We start from the raw sequence: 15,837 nt of genomic DNA, 5'->3' as shown, positions 1-15,837 counted from the left end.
ATAATTTCTGCATGTCTGTCGTGCAAAAATGTAAAACTTTTTGATTCAACAAAAATGGGGTGAATCCAAAACAGTCTTCCAGCTGCACGCAAATCATACTCCAGGACGTCATTGCTGATTATCATGAACCTTTAGAAATAAAGCCATCCCTAGGTATAAATACAAACCTTACAGGATAGTGTAAGATTGGGAAGGAAAAAGTCATGCAAAAGCATCTGAAAAAGTCCTCCGAAGATTTTTTTTGCCTCTTTACATATCAATATTAAGACCATTGTTAGCTTTTAGTCAGGCCATAGGATCTAATCCTAGGAAGCCTGTTAGTCAGTGGGTCTCAAAGTGTGGTCCTTGGACTAGTGCACCAGCATCACTGGGAAACCGGTTAGAAATGTTCATTTTCAGGACCCACCCCAGATCTCCAGAGTCTGAATGTCTGGTGTTTAACAAACCCTCCAGGAGAATCTGATCTGCGCGAACATTTGAGAACCACCACTTTCAGCCACTGAACAATAACAAGGCCAGACAAAGCCCTGTATCAGTTTGATTTCTTCGGTGGGGGGGGGGGGAGTCACACCTGTTTTACGGGCTGGTTATTCAGCAAATGGGGCATAACAATTGCATCCCCCTTGGCCACCCTCTCCCAGAAACCATGCTTGTGTCCCTACCCGACGCCAAGGAAACTGCCTTGTGAACCAATCCACCCTTTTCCCTCCCAATAAGACAAGCATGTGCCAATCTTGAATGCCATTAGGTGCAGACAGGTTTGGCTGGGAGAGAGCCCCGGGCTGGATTTAGACGCCAGGGACAGTCACAAAAAGCAGATCTGGGACGTATCTTCTCCCGGGTTAGTGACTACCCCTGAGTGTCAGGAAGAGCAAGAATAACGTTCTACCAAACTGTGAGAACACGTAGGTAAAAGGGGACCTGGGAACTCAAGGGGTGAGGGCACAGATTAGGTCAAAACAAAGGACACTCCTAGGCTGAGTAAGTGGGTGGTTTATGTCAGTGATCTGAGATCCTAAGGTTTGAGAGGGTTGGGGAGACCCCAAAAGAGGGTCTACCAGCCTTCTTTACATCATCTTCTATCTGCTGTAGATTCCGCTTACAGAAGCGGAAATTATCATGTACTGTGATGGGCTCAGATGATTTGCTGATATAACCAGTGTTCCCTGGAAAATCGTGGCCAGAGCTGATTTGAGCAAGAGAGAGACAAGACACTAAGCAGTTTGGTTTGGGTTTTGGGTCCTCCAAAGCAGCCCAAGAAAGTGAGGCCAAGAATGCAGAAGAACCGAAGAACAGATCCCTTCTTCTGATACTGAGTCTTGAACTGGTCATTTGTTCTATATTTTCCTGATCACCCAGACGACGGCCTGATGGTCTGCACATTTTACATACTGATGGGAATCAAAGATAAATATGGTCAGGTTCTGCCAGTGCCTGAAACATTCCTTTTAACCTTATTGAAGGAGAGGAAACTATCTTAAATGGACAGGAACAGCACCTGAGCAGCCCTGAACCGCCCCGGAAAAACTGTTGAGTTTAGTATATGCATTAGGGCCTCTTTTCCCAGCCTGGCGAGCGTATGCAGATCATGTTACATTTTAAAAATGTAAGAAGCAGATCACTGAGAACGGCAACCGCTCTTTCTTTATACCTGGAGGAAGGAACCCACATGTTATGAGTTTCTATGATTTGGGGACTTCTTTCCCTTGAGTTTCAGTTTCCTGTTGCTTTCCATCGTATTGTCAGAAAATCCTGTGAAGGACCAAACTGACGGGGGCCCAGCAATGCGTCCTGGGATGGATACGCGTCATGTGGATAAGATATATGTCAGGTGTGTGTTCCGCTTCCTTGTGCTTGTGTCCTCACACCCTCCCCGTTTAACCTCACAGATCACAAAAGAGGTCTTTCCCATCTGGACATACTCTTACCTGGCACTGCTGCTCCCAGTGTTCATCATCACCGACTACGTCCGCTACAAGCCAGTCATTATCCTGCAGGGGATCAGCTTCATCGTCACCTGGCTGCTGCTTGTGTTTGGTCAAGGACTGAGAGCCATGCAGGTGCTAGAGTTCTTCTATGGGATGGTCTCCGCCTCCGAGGTGGCCTACTATGCCTACATTTACAGCGTGGTCAGCCCAGAGCACTACCAGAAAGTGAGCGGCTACTGCAGGAGCATCACCCTGGTGGCCTACACGGTGGCCTCGGTGCTGGCCCAGCTCCTGGTATCCCTGGCCAGCCTATCGTACTTTCACCTCAACGTCATATCCTTGGCCTCTGTCTGTGTGGCCCTTCTTTTCTCCCTGTTCCTACCAATGCCTGAGAAGAGCATGTTTTTTCATGTACAACCCGGCAAAGGAGCTCCTCCCAAGCCACCGGGAAAGGATGCTTTCTCAAAGGAACCACAAAAGGACCGCAAACCAGTCTGCAAAGGATTAGTCACCTTTTCAGGGAACCTGGGTGACGACGATCCGCTGAATGATCCAAAGCCGGGAAATGTGACGCTGAGAGTTTTTGTGCAGTGGTTCCAAGATTTGAAGGGTTGCTACTCCTCAAAGCATCTTTTTTACTGGTCCCTGTGGTGGGCTTTTTCCACAGCAGGTTTTAACCAGGTTTTGAACTATGTTCAAATCCTGTGGGATTACAAGGCACCATCCCAGAGCTCTGCAATCTATAATGGAGCAGTAGAAGCCCTTGCAACGTTTGGAGGTAGGTCCACCAGACTTTCTCTTTTCAGTGTGGCGGAAATATATTCTTTCAAATCATAGTCTCGGAGAGATTGGTTGTAGAGATGTCAACAATGAATACCAAATATTTCGAAACCGAAAAGAGCTTTTGTCACCAAATTTTAAAAAGGCAATGAATTTAAGGGAAGATTGACAAAACTATCCATGGAAAATAGTGTAATCCACCCCTAAAAATAGGGACTGCGAATTTGTGTCCCACTGGCCATAAAGAGTTGGACAGTTTAAGGTAAAACTACCAAATCACTTTCCTCTCTAACCACTCTGTAACACTAGCCTTTAAACTATGGTTTGCAAACCATGAATAGAAGTGGGCAAACGATGGCCCATGGCCCACCAGAGATAATACTTTTTACATTTTTAAGAGGAAGTTGTAAGGGGAAAAAAAACAATATATGACAAGGGTTGTAAAAGTAATAAATCCAAGCAAGCAACCAAATAAAAACAAAGGAGGCTATGTGGCCCACAAGCCTAAAATATTTACTATTTGGGCCTTTATAGATCTTGAGATTAATGTAGTGGATTTCTAACCAGCATTTTTAAATCAAAGAACAGAATAGAAAATTTAGAATGGAATGGAATAGAATAGAATAGAATAGAATAGAATAGAATAGAAAGAATAGAGAATAGGGAGCATAGCAGCTTATAAGTTTCATTTTATGAAAATTCTGTTTACGCTCACATATAAATGTACCAGTGGACATATGAAATATATTTCCTTTTCAGGCTATGGTCAAAGAAGTTTGAAAGCTACTGTTCTAAGAGCTACTTTACCATTTCAAAGGTTCCCATCAAGACAACTTAAATAATATATTTAGATCTTTCCTTCATTCTACATGTGGGAATTTGCCAAAGCTTGTTGTCTTCTGATTAAGATTATTTTCCATACTCAGCTTCCCCATTACCTACCATATCCAAATATTTTCTACAATCATAGTGAATCCAGCCTGGATTCTTACAATCTTCTACCCTATCTCTTCTCTGCAGCCAGGTTATTGTATTGTATAATTTTCTCTCTGGCCCTTCATATGTATTATACTTTCATTCAGATGTTTAGTAAGAGCCAATAAGAAGTGTGTCCCTCCACAATAGCCCTTAACAAATAGTGATCTTTTTTTTTTTTAATGTTTTATTTATTCTTGAGAGAGAGAGAGTTAGAGCATGAGCGAGGGAGGGACAGAGAGAGAGCGGACAGAGAATCCAAAGCAGGCTCCAGGCTCCGAGCTGTCAGCATAGAGCCCGACGCGGGGCTCGAACTCACGGACTGTGAGATCATGACCTGAGCCAAAGTCGGATGCTTAACCGACTGAGCCACTCAGGCACCCCAATAGTAATCTTTGATTATGGAGAAAATGGCAAGGTGGCAGAGGCGGGCCCTCCAAGAGAATATGTGTGTTTCTGAGTATTTATTGCTTCTCCTTGAGCTGACTGGCAAGTGTCTGCTTCAACCTTATTCACCCATAGATGGATTTCTGATACTGCATTTTGTCCACCAAAAAAGAGGCAGCAAGACTGAATGACCTTGAGAAGGTCTCTGGGGGGTTGAGTGTTTCCAACTTGTACCACTAGATTCACCCTTCAACCCTGTCCTGGGCTTCCTTCTTTTGAAAAATTTCCCTTCTGGCTGAGAAGCTACCGCAGTTTTGGGGGAATTTTAGATTCTTGTCCACGGACTCTTCCTTTTTCCCAGAACCTATTTTGTGCAGTTTGAAATACTTTTCCAAAGGGAGTGAGGTGAAAAGAGTGAGGGAAGGTGGGCTGACACAAGAGTTAATGGTCTAAAGTCAGAAGGGTAGAGGTCAGAGCTGTCTTTGAAGTGAGCCCAACAACGCACATGGATTTTCCTGACATAACAAAGCTTTCACATCAAATAAGACTTTGAAGATATTATTTTTGAAGTTGGGGTGTTCCACACCCACATATTTATTGAACATTTCAGGGTCCATTGTTGAGGTAAGAGTCTTCTCATTTCCCTTTCTAAAAATTCCATTTTGGCTCCTAGAAACCTGGTCTTGTATTTGTTTACCTTAAACCCATTTCCTCTCTAAGGACTTGCTCCTGGAGAAAAGGGAGAAAAAAAAAAATCCTCTTCTCTTCAGATAATGTGTAGAAAAGGTAAAGTGTTCATAAAGTTTATTCTTTAAAAGCCCCCTAAACACAGCTGTTCTTTAGTCTCTTTGTGATAGCGAGGATCCTAATTAGTGTCAAATTTTTAGGTAAAACCAGGAGAAAAAGGAGTGGTTTGCTGACTTAAGACCTCATGTAAACTAAGCCATGTCTTTAAGAAAGAAAGGTAAGGGTAGTAAGAAACCTGACAAATGGTTACTTTGTTCACAGCACGTTATAGGAACACATTAGAAGAACGTGTATATAATGCACATTGTATCGATTTGTCCTAAGGATATGTCTAGGGACTACATGTTGGGCTTGGGTCAAAGTTTCTCATCCTCAACAACACTGACATTTCGGTTGGGGAAATTCTTTGTCTTGGGCGGCGGGGGGGGGGGGGGGGGGGGGGGGGGGGGGGGTGCTGTCCTGTGCATTGTAAGATGTTCCACAGCATCACTGGTCTTAACCCACTAGATCCTGTTAGCATACCACCACCACCACCACCCCTGCCAAGTCATGAAAACCAAAACTATCTTCAAATATTGCCATCTGTCCCCTGAAGGGCAAAAGACCCATGTGAGAACCACTGGGTTATGGCTTGTTTAAATTTGAGTTAGAATCAGTGTTTTTACAATCCTTATTGCAGTCTTATTAACACTATAAATTGGTAGATCCAATTTCTCCAGTAGGCTATACTATTTTCAAGAGCAAGGATCCAACATTTACCACATTTTTCCACAGAGAAGCTCCAAAACGTTTGATGGCTGAGTAGGTGAATGAATGTGTGAACAAGTATAAAGGGGAATGATCAAACCAACAAATGGTGGGAAAGTGTATAGAGATAATTCTTTAAAAGAAGTTTGGTACCTGTCAGGAATTTGAGAAAATTTTTAAATCAGTGTTATAGAGAAGATAAAGAAAACAGAGACGGGGACACTGAGAGCGAGTCTCTCCTTGCTAGAGTAGCCGTAACGTGGCACAGAGAAAGACATGGAAACAAGAGCTGGCATTCAGCTTGAAAAACTTGGCGTCTCACTAGGTCACCAAGTATTCCCAATTTACCATTCCATGCAGTCTGCTTCGTCTTGACTGAACTTTAGTCAGACTCCTCTCCTTACTACAGATCCCTGGACATTCTGCCTTCTCCAACTCTGAGTAAACACGACACAATACGGAATGTGCCCCAGCCCCCATCAGTTTCTCCTGAAAATTAGCTGACCACAGCGGGACACTTTCCTATCAGACTCCCCTGATCATTTCCCCTTGCTTGTCCAGCTTCCCCTTCAAAGATCCTGCTTATGTCTGCTTGCCCTATAGGGAAGGATTACCCTATAAAAGAAAATCCTTTTTCTGTTTGATTTCAAGATGCTTGCCGATTTTGGCAATCAGAGTGTTCTATTACAAGCCTTTCTTCTAAATAAAGCCTCTCCCTATCAAAGTCTGAATTTGTTTTTGTTTGACACCAGATTTCTGAGCCTGAGTTTTATCCTCTGCAAAGGGAAGAAGAAAGGAAAAAATGGGCTCTACGGGTCCATTCCAGTGTGTGATTTATGGACACCCAGATTCAGTTGATCTATTTCAAACTTTAAGAGGAAAAGTTATGTACACTTCACAAAGCCAGATCAAGTGATTTTCATTCAATCGATGTTCACGATGTCTATTTTTTTTTTTTTTTTACCAAAGACTGGAAATGCTTCAATTTCTATCCAATGTGAATTTTAACAAAGCAGCACGCTACTTTGTTATGCACGGAATGACAAGATGTAATATACGTTGATTCCTTTCTTTCCAGGGGCTCTGGCAGCCTTCACAGCGGGCTGTGTGAAAGTCAATTGGAACCTCCTGGGAGAGCTGGCTCTGGCGATCTTCTCAGCGGCAGATGCAGGTTCTCTGCTTCTCATGCATTACACAACTAATATTTGGGTGTGCTATGCCGGTTTTTTGATATTCAAGTCAAGTTACATGCTTCTCATAACGATAGCAGCGTAAGTATTTGTCATTTCTTTCTTTATCGAAATCTGAAGCAACAAAATATGTTTATTTATTCTTCCAGTTCTTCTGGATGGCATTTGCAATGTTACATTTAATGCTAAATGTAAGCAACAACGGGGGGGGGGGGGCAGGGGGGAAGCACCTGGGTGGCTTAGTCAGTTAAGCTTTGGACTCTTGGTTTCAGCTCAGGTCATGATCTCACTGTTTTTGAATTCAAGCCCTGTGTCGGGCTCCATGCTGATAGCCTGGGGCCTGCATGGGATTCTCTATCTCCCTCTTTCTCTGCTCCTCTTTTTCTCTCTCTCGTTCTCTGTCTCTCTCTCTCAAAATAAATACATAAACTTAAAAAAAATAAGAGACAATACAACTATATTCTTATTTTAACCAGCTCTCTCTTGGGACTTGGTTAAAGTTATTAATCAGGCAAAGAAAATTCAAAGTTCTCACAAGTAATAAACAGTGATATGCCCTTACATTTTGGTTTTTTATCTTTTTTTATATTTTATTTACTTAATGGAATAATTTTATTGATTTTTTTATTTTGTAGTCCTCTTTTTTTTTTATTTTAGTAAAAACACAACATGAGATCTACGCCTCTTAGCAGACTTTTAAGTGCACACTACAGTATTGCTGTCTATAGGCACAATGTTGTTCATCAGACCGCTAGAAATTTTTTACGTTGCATTACTGAAAGATCGGTATTTATACACATGAAGTAGCAACTCTTCATTGTCCCCTCCACCCAGCCCCTGGAAACCACCATTCTTTCTATTCTTCGCTTCTTTGAATCTGATTGCTTTAGACACCTCATATAAATGGAATCGTGCAACATCTGCCCTTCTATGACTGACACATTTTATGTAATGGAATGTTTCCAGGTTTCATCCATGTTGTCCCAGATTGCAGAATTTCCTTCTTTTTTTTTTTTTATTTTTTTTATAACGTTTTTTATTTATTTTTGAGACAGAGAGAGACAGAGCATGAACGGGGGAGGGGCAGAGAGAGAAGGAGACACAGAATCGGAAGCAGGCTCCAGGCTCTGAGCCATCAGCCCAGAGCCCGACGCGGGGCTCAAACTCACGGACCGCGAAATCGTGACCTGAGCTGAAGTCGGCCACTTAACCGACTGAGCCACCCAGGCGCCCCAGAATTTCCTTCTTTTTAAGGGCAAATAGTAGTCATGTGTGTATATATACCACATTATCTCTACTCACGTCTTGGCTACTGAGAATAGCACTGTAACAAACATGGGAGTGCTCATATCTCTTCTAGATCCTGATTTCGATGCTTCTGGATAAATACTCCCAAGTGGGAGCTTCTGGATTGTAGAGTAGTTCTATTTTTAACTTGTTGAGGAACCTCCGCACTATTTTCCATAGTGACTGCACTATTTTGTATTCCCACCAACAGTGTACCAGTGTTCCAGTTTCTGAACTTTGATTTTGGTTTTTTAGCAGCATCATTTAATGATATGTGATTGTATCTAATTTTGACTAAGTTAGTTTGCACTCCCAATTTTCCCTACCTGCTTGAATAATCATGGCACATCGATTTCTTTTTGAAATAACTCATCGAATAGCCTCAGAGCAGTTGTAAAGGCGAAGCTGTTCTATAAAACCACATATGAATATAATAAATGTTAAATGACACAGTGGTTTAAACATAGGAAATATTTTATCTAGATTAATGAAAAAGGAAAGAAAATGAGCTGAAGAGGTGATGAGTGTTGCCTAAAGGATTAGGTAGGTATAGCTCCTCCTTTCCTATGTGGCAATGTGTTTCATTTTAGTTAGGAAGTTGATCAGTGATAAAGCAAGCAGCTGAAATAGTTTCCTTGACCTAACATTATCAGCTGCATAATCTTGGATGTGCTGTTTGGCCTTAGACTTTTTTAGAGGCATGTGGAACATCATGAAGTGAATCAATATATGCATTATGTAGTTCCAGAAGAAGAGAACACAAAGAGGGAGAAAAAAAACATGTAAAGACATAATGGCCAAAAAGTTCCCAAATTTGATGAAAAGCATTACTTTACATATCCAAGAAACCATAAATATTAATTTAAAATGTGAATTTACACGTTCAAGGAGCTCACCCATGAACTCCATGTAACATGTTTAGGTTTAAGTCTACCAGTTTGTTATTTGTTTAGTATTTGTCCCACCTGTTCATTTGTCTTTATTCTTTTTTTGTTTTTTTGTTTTGTTTTGTTTTTTTCTTTATTCTTTTTTTGAAGTCAATTGAGCTTTCGTATTAATTCCATTTTATTTCCTGTATTGGTTTTTCTTGGCTAAGTCTTTATGTCTTTAGTGGGATTAGGTTTCTTAACTCGTCAGTTTTCCTTAAATTAATGTTGTACCACTTCTTGTATAAATACTTTAGAGCAACATAATTCCATTTACTCCCTGTCCCTTGTACTGTTTCACAGATTGTACTTCAGTAACTGTTATAAACCCTACAATACGTTATTACTCCATTTGCTATAAACCGAAAGTTATCTTTTAAAAATGAAGACAGGAAAAAATAATCTCTTATGTTTGCTCATAGATTTACCTTTCTCAGTACTTTTCATTTCTTTCTATATCCAAGTTTCCATCTGCTCTTGATTCCCTTCAGCCTGAAAACTTCCTTTAACATTTCTTGTAGTACAAAACCTCCTGGTGACAATTTCTCTCAAATTTTATGCATTTAAAAATGAAGTTTACTGTCATTTCTAAGTACAGTTCTGCTGATCAGAATTCTTAGTTGATAGTGTTTTGTTATATTTTGTTTTGTTTTTCCGTTCAGCATGTTCAAGATTTATCCTTCCATTGTCTTTCAGCTTACATTAAGGAGTTAGTTGTCATTCTCATTGCTGTTCCCCTAAATGTGATGGTAATTTTGCTCTAGGCTGCTTCTAAGATTTTCTGTTTTTATTTGGTTTTCAGAAGTTTGACTATACTTATGTTTTCTTAATGGGATAGCATGGTTTTGGGCTTACCCTGTTACTTTCTTATTGTTATTTCAATCTTTTCTGACCTTCAACATCCTAACGAGATCTCTGTCTTCCCCCACTTTTGTTCTAGAAAATATTTGGAATTGTTTTGTGTTGTTTTGCTGTTCGTTTGTTTGTTTTGTCTTCAAAATCTAACTCTTGATTAGGAAAAAGAACTCAAGCCAAACCTAAATCCGTTTGGTTTAATGCTCAATGGCTATATGTAGGAAAATGGAGAACCTGAAAGTTAGCAACAATATTTTTTCAGAGTTATGTGTACTGTCCCTGGCCACAGCTTCTACACAATGAAAAGATAAAAGTATTATTCTTGAATGTTTCAGAACAGATTGGTTCACAGCTATCTGCATTTCTACTGCATACCATGAAGCAAGTCAATATTGTTCTACTAAAGAAACAAATAAGAAAATTTGAAGGAAAAAAAGCTAGATTAACTGTCAGAATATGAGATGGTTTCGGAAAAAAACACAACCCAAATGTTTTGGTGTATTGATAAATTCTCAGAATGATTTATTATAGACATACAGAAGTAGAGGGGTAAGTCACACGAATAGTAAGAATGCTGCGATTCTGGGAGCCCGTGACGATGGAACTCATACACTGACCATCAGGGTTTTCCCAGGCGGTATGTTCAGAGCATTCTACATAAAACTCAGTGATCATCTAATTTGTCCATTCAGTCAGGTGACTGTTAGGTTTAGTGAAGAATTATTTTAGACATAATTAACTTTGGCTACATTATTTACATTATCTAATTACTGAACAGCGCTCAACAGATAGTATCTTAATGTCAGGATACACACTCACCGTGGGGAAAAGAAGAGAACTTAACTTCATAGATCTGTCAAATTTGATGCTGAATGAAATTATCACACACATGTCCACCTTCAGAATACTGATTGAATATCATTTTCTCTGTAGGTGAATCCAATCACTCTAACTCCATTTACGTCTTATTACTTCTCCAGCTTCTAAGAAAATTTTCAAATAAATTTGGCAAGTGTTGGATACATGTATCTCTAGTACAAAGGGTTAGTGTTCAGATTTGGAAGGAATTCTAAGATAATTGACCAGCCATGGTTTCAACCATCACGTGATACAAGAAGTTCATAAAAAATAATTTGATTTTTCTACAAAAAGATATTTACTACCTATATCTTTTTCATGATAAAAACTGATAAATTTAATTAAATATTAGTCAAAGCAGTTATCTGGTAACAGTTAAATATTCCCTGTTGGAGTATAAGCTCTGTGAGGATAGAATCAAGTTTGTTCATTGTATACCTTGGTGTTTTACCCTAGTTTTTGCTTCATAATAAGCATTTGGTTAGCACTTCTTGAAAAAAAAAAGTGAATACAACAATACAATATTAAAAAAAAACTTTGGGCTATTGATTTTTTTTTTAATTTAACCATTCTATTTTTTATAGGCACAAAGTAATGTGCTTTTAAAGTTCATTGATTTATTTTTGAGAAAAATCATGAGGGAGGGAGGGGCAAAAAGAGGGAGAGAGAGAATCCCAAGCAGGCTCCATGCTGTCAGCACAGAACCCAATGTGGGGCTTGATCTCATGAAATGTGAGATCAAGACCTGAGCCGAAATCAGGAGTCAGATTCTTAACCGACTGAGCCATCCCAGTACACCAATGAATTTTTTTTTAATGCTTTAGAAAACGTTGCTATTACTTTCCTTTAAGTTATAAGGTAAATTGATAAGTACCAATCCTATATTTTCACAATATGTGGAACATAAATGATCAAATAAAATTTCAAAGTGGTACTATCTTATAAAATTATAGACTATCTCAGAGGTTCATCTGTATTTAGTGCTAAATGCCTCACGGATGAACATGATACAATTCTCTTTCCAAGAACTTACCAGCCCTGGGCAGTGGTTGCTTTATGCCTCCTACATAGAAATAATCCAGTAGGAGCTTTGAAATAAGATTTTAATCAGGGGGTGCCTGGGTGGCTCAGTTGGTCAAGTGTCTGACTTTGGCTCAGGTCATGATCTCACCATTCACGGTTTTGAGCCCCCTATTGGGCTCTGTGCTGACAGCTCAGAGCCTGGAGCCTGCTTCAGATTCTGTGTCTCCCTCTCTCTCTGCCCCTCTCCTGCTCATGCTCTGTCTCTCAAAAATAAATAATGTTTAAAAATTTAAAAAACAAAAGATTTTAGTCAGAATTTCAGGTAGTTTTGGGGTTTAGACTGAAAAAATCTTAGGATTCAATGCCACGGTCAGCCTGATGTCAGTATTATGTCTCCATCCGAATCCACCACACGTAAAGGTCTTATCCCAAACCAAGTAATCACTGATAAGCTGTTGAAGCATCTGTAAATATTAAATCAAGATTCCAACCTGGAATATTTTGCACACTAAAAGGGAATCTGCCATTTGGCTTAATCTAGGTTTCAAAAGCATCTGTCTCCTGTAACATTTCTTTCCAAAGGAACAATTGTTAGCTGAGCAAGAAAATCCTGAAATTATATAAAGCCTATTTGGACCACCCGTTATATTCACTTTGTGGGATCTAGGATTATTTATGGGCTTTGCTATGTTTAACTGGTAAGTTTTTGCACTGAAATAATACATTTTCATTGAATCACATAATTTTTAAATGCTTGGATTGTTTTTTGCTGTGTGGATTTGGGGAGGGGATGTGAAAATAGTTAAAACTTTCCATTTGTTTTCATATTTTTAAATAGATTCAGGTTATAAATGTCTTAGCTAAATTAGGTGGAACAATTCTAATGCATACATGTCAGTCTTGCCTGGCTAACATTAAAAACCCAATAAATTATTTAAAATGAATTAATGCCAGATTGAATCAACTGTGAAAGAAAATAATTTGTGAGTTTTCCAGAGAAAAATTCCCCTATTAGACTCTGAAACTGCTAACGTAGACAGTCAGTGATCCAGTGAACAATCTCCAAATAAATAAAAACTCATCAAAGGGGCTTGTGATTAACTCATTGATACGTCTAAGTTAAAAAGTGACTGATAAACCATAGCCACATCCAGTGATGCTCAGTGCTCCCTCGTTGCAGAACATTTGGAATATTTGGTTCAATTTTAGAAAAGGTTCTTTCATTTTAAATTCTTAAAATGCATCACATCGCATGGAATGTGAAAATACAACACTTCACTATTTCATTTACCCTTCACTCCTTTTTCTCTGCTAGAAGAGCTTTTAGCAAGAAACTGTCAACAGAAGCCTGGGCTTCCTGAGGGGAGTCAAGTCTTGGGAACAACACGATTCCTTGCTCTGTATTTAAAAGCCCACACATGTATGCTTTCAAAGCTCTTTCCATTTGTACCGTGTTAGATTTCAGATTGCTGTTAACCTCAGCGTGGAACGCTATGCCCTGATATTTGGAATCAGCACCTTCGTTGCCTTGGTGATCCAGACTGTCATGACTATAGCTGTGGTTGACAACCAGGGACTGGGGCTTCCGGTCAGCATACAGGTAAGTGCATGATTCTGTGCTCTCACTGACACAGAAGCATACTTTGAAAACTATACACACACACACACACACACACACACACATTTATATTATCGTACATAGTAATCAGACTTTCTGAGATGTTATTTTCATACAATAAATTGACACATAAATAAATGTATATACAGTTCTATTAATTGAGGCAAAAACACAGCTATGTAGCCACCACCACATGAAAATAAAGAAGAGTGCCTTCACCAAGAAAATTTGCCATGTCCCTCTGCAGTCAGTCGCCTCTCTCCACAGCACCCCCAGAAACCCACCCATTGCTTTCCTATCCCCATAGGTTTGTCATTTCAGAAAGTCATATAAATGGGGCACCTGGGTGGCTCAGTCAGTTGAGTGTCTGACTCTCGATTTCAGCCCAGGTCATGATCTCACGGTTCGTGAGATCGAGCCCCACACCGGGCTCTGTGCTTGGGATTCTCTCTCTCCCTCTCTTTCTGCCCCTCCCCTGCTCGCTTGCTCTCATGCTCTCTCTCTCTCAAAATAAACAAATATTTTTTTAAGTCATAAATGGAATCATAGTGTCTATAGCCTTTTGTTTCTGGCTTTTTTCATTTAGCATAAGTGTGTTCGGTGGAGTAATTTTTTATTGAGAGATATAAACATGATGAGGTTAAGATATATTCTAGTTCTTTTTTAATTGTAGAGATATAGAGCACGTGCTCACACAAGCAGGGGAGAGGGGCAGACGGGGAGAGAGAGAGAGAGAGAGAGAGAGAGAGAGAGAGAGAGAGAATCTCAAGCAGGCTCCACACTGAGCATAGAGCCCGACATGCGACTCAATACCACTACCCTGGGATCATGATCTGAGCCAAAATCAAGAGTCAGACACCCAACCATTTGAGCCATCCAGGCACCCCAATGCATTCTATTTCTTAAGAAAATTTTTTATTAAACAGGTGACCTTTTCATTAAGTAGGTGCTAGAGTGAAAGAATGACCTAAAATAGAGCCATGAAGTCATTCCACTTTAAGTAGTGGTTCTCATTACCCACAGCTAAAGGCTTTTCTTGTTCTGGCTAAAGTTCAATCTTATTAAAGCTCAGTTCACAAATTTCATAAGCCTACTCAGTCTTACGGACAAAATGGTTGATCTTACATGTCTCTACATATCCAATGCAAATGTTTAGAATGTTGAAATGTCTTCTTTAAAAAGAAAAAGAGAAAAAAAAGTCATTTCAGGAAACACAATTGACACAAGGACATTTAAGAAGTTTATTTTAGGGGAGCCTGGGTGGCTCAGTCGGTTAAGCGTCCGACTTCAGCTCAGGTCATGATCTCGCGGTCCGTGAGTTCTAGCCCCGTGTCGGGCTCTGTGCTGACAGCTCAGAGCCTGGAGCCTGTTTCAGATTCTGTGTCTCCCTCTCTCTCTGACCTTCCCCCCGTTCATGCTCTGTCTCTCTCTCTGTCTCAAAAATAAATAAACTTAAAAAAAATTTTTTTTAAAAAGAGGTTTATTTTAATCTCACACTGGTTCAATAGAAAGAAAGACATCTTCATTGAATAAATACAACACTAAGATTGATTCAGACTCCATTCTTTTTGAGAACATAAAACAAGCAATTGTTAGTTTCTGACATAAAATTTAAATTCCTGGTTTATTACCCAGCTTGAAATTTGCTGTCCAGCTTTTTAGAAATTACTAGGTAGGTGATGTGATCGAGAGAGCGCAAGCTTGAAAACAACCAAGAGTGGATTTGAACCTTGATGTTCATTAGTGATTTCTTAAGAACTTTTTATTTGGGAAAATTTCAAATACATTTTAAAAATAGAATAGCATCATGATGTCTCAGGCACCCATCACCCAAATTTAGCAATTATCATTTTATGGCCAATCTTGTTTTCGCTGCACCTGCCACCCAGTTCTTTATCCTTACCCTGGAGATGTAGTTTTGTTTTAATGTCTCAGTTTTCTGTTCAGTAACATAGAAAATATAAAACCTACTTTATGAGATCTTAGATTAGATGCCCACCTGTAAAATACACCATTCCTGGCCGGTAGTGTACTCAATACATGGATGCGTTCCTCTCTTTTCTTAATAGAAAAAAAGAATAATTATTCACATTAGTCAACACTGTTAGGATGCACTTATTGTTTCTAAGGACTTCTTCATACATCACACCTCCAGATATTTCCTTCATTTTTCTACAAATCCATTGTGTCTTAATCTGAAATTAATGAATTCCTAGAACAGAAGGAGGCAAAATAGAGCTTGAGAAGAAAATTGCCCGTCCATCTGCCTGTCCTCCTCTCTGCCACTATTTTGTGTAATCTGATTTAAACGACTGCTTTGTGGGAAAATCAATACATTTTGACCTTTCTGAGGAGTTCTCGCAAACATCAAGAGCTGGGGGTGAAAATTAAATTTGGCAGTAAAAGTCAAGCTCCACCTTTGTTTCCCCTGATAATTCAAGATTTCCAAATGGTTTTATCTTCGCAACAAAGGGGAATCTAGATTCGGGGCACTCCTATAAAATCTTTCATTATAT

The 15,837-nt window shown here is 39.6% G+C and overlaps 1 protein-coding gene across 9 annotated transcripts in view; it reads left to right on the top strand.

The window, feature by feature from the left end:
* Window positions 1-15,837, top strand: part of LOC106972303 (thiamine transporter 2-like) — a 44,667-nt gene that overhangs the window by 16,939 nt on the left and 11,891 nt on the right. For all 9 annotated transcript variants that reach the window (XR_008295595.1, XR_003417000.2, XM_053215899.1 and 6 more), the window contains 3 exons: window positions 1,890-2,706; window positions 6,643-6,835; window positions 13,162-13,303. Coding sequence is in view for 7 of the 9 variants with exons in the window: in XM_053215899.1 (XP_053071874.1) it covers window positions 1,890-2,706; window positions 6,643-6,835; window positions 13,162-13,303 (1,152 nt within the window). In the remaining 2 variants the exon portion in view is untranslated. The remainder of the gene's footprint in view (window positions 1-1,889; window positions 2,707-6,642; window positions 6,836-13,161; window positions 13,304-15,837) is intronic.

The sequence above is a fragment of the Acinonyx jubatus genome, chromosome C1 (assembly GCF_027475565.1).
Source record: "Acinonyx jubatus isolate Ajub_Pintada_27869175 chromosome C1, VMU_Ajub_asm_v1.0, whole genome shotgun sequence".
NCBI classification, from domain to species: Eukaryota; Metazoa; Chordata; class Mammalia; order Carnivora; family Felidae; genus Acinonyx; species Acinonyx jubatus.
This window is presented reverse-complemented; position numbering and strand designations above follow the sequence as displayed.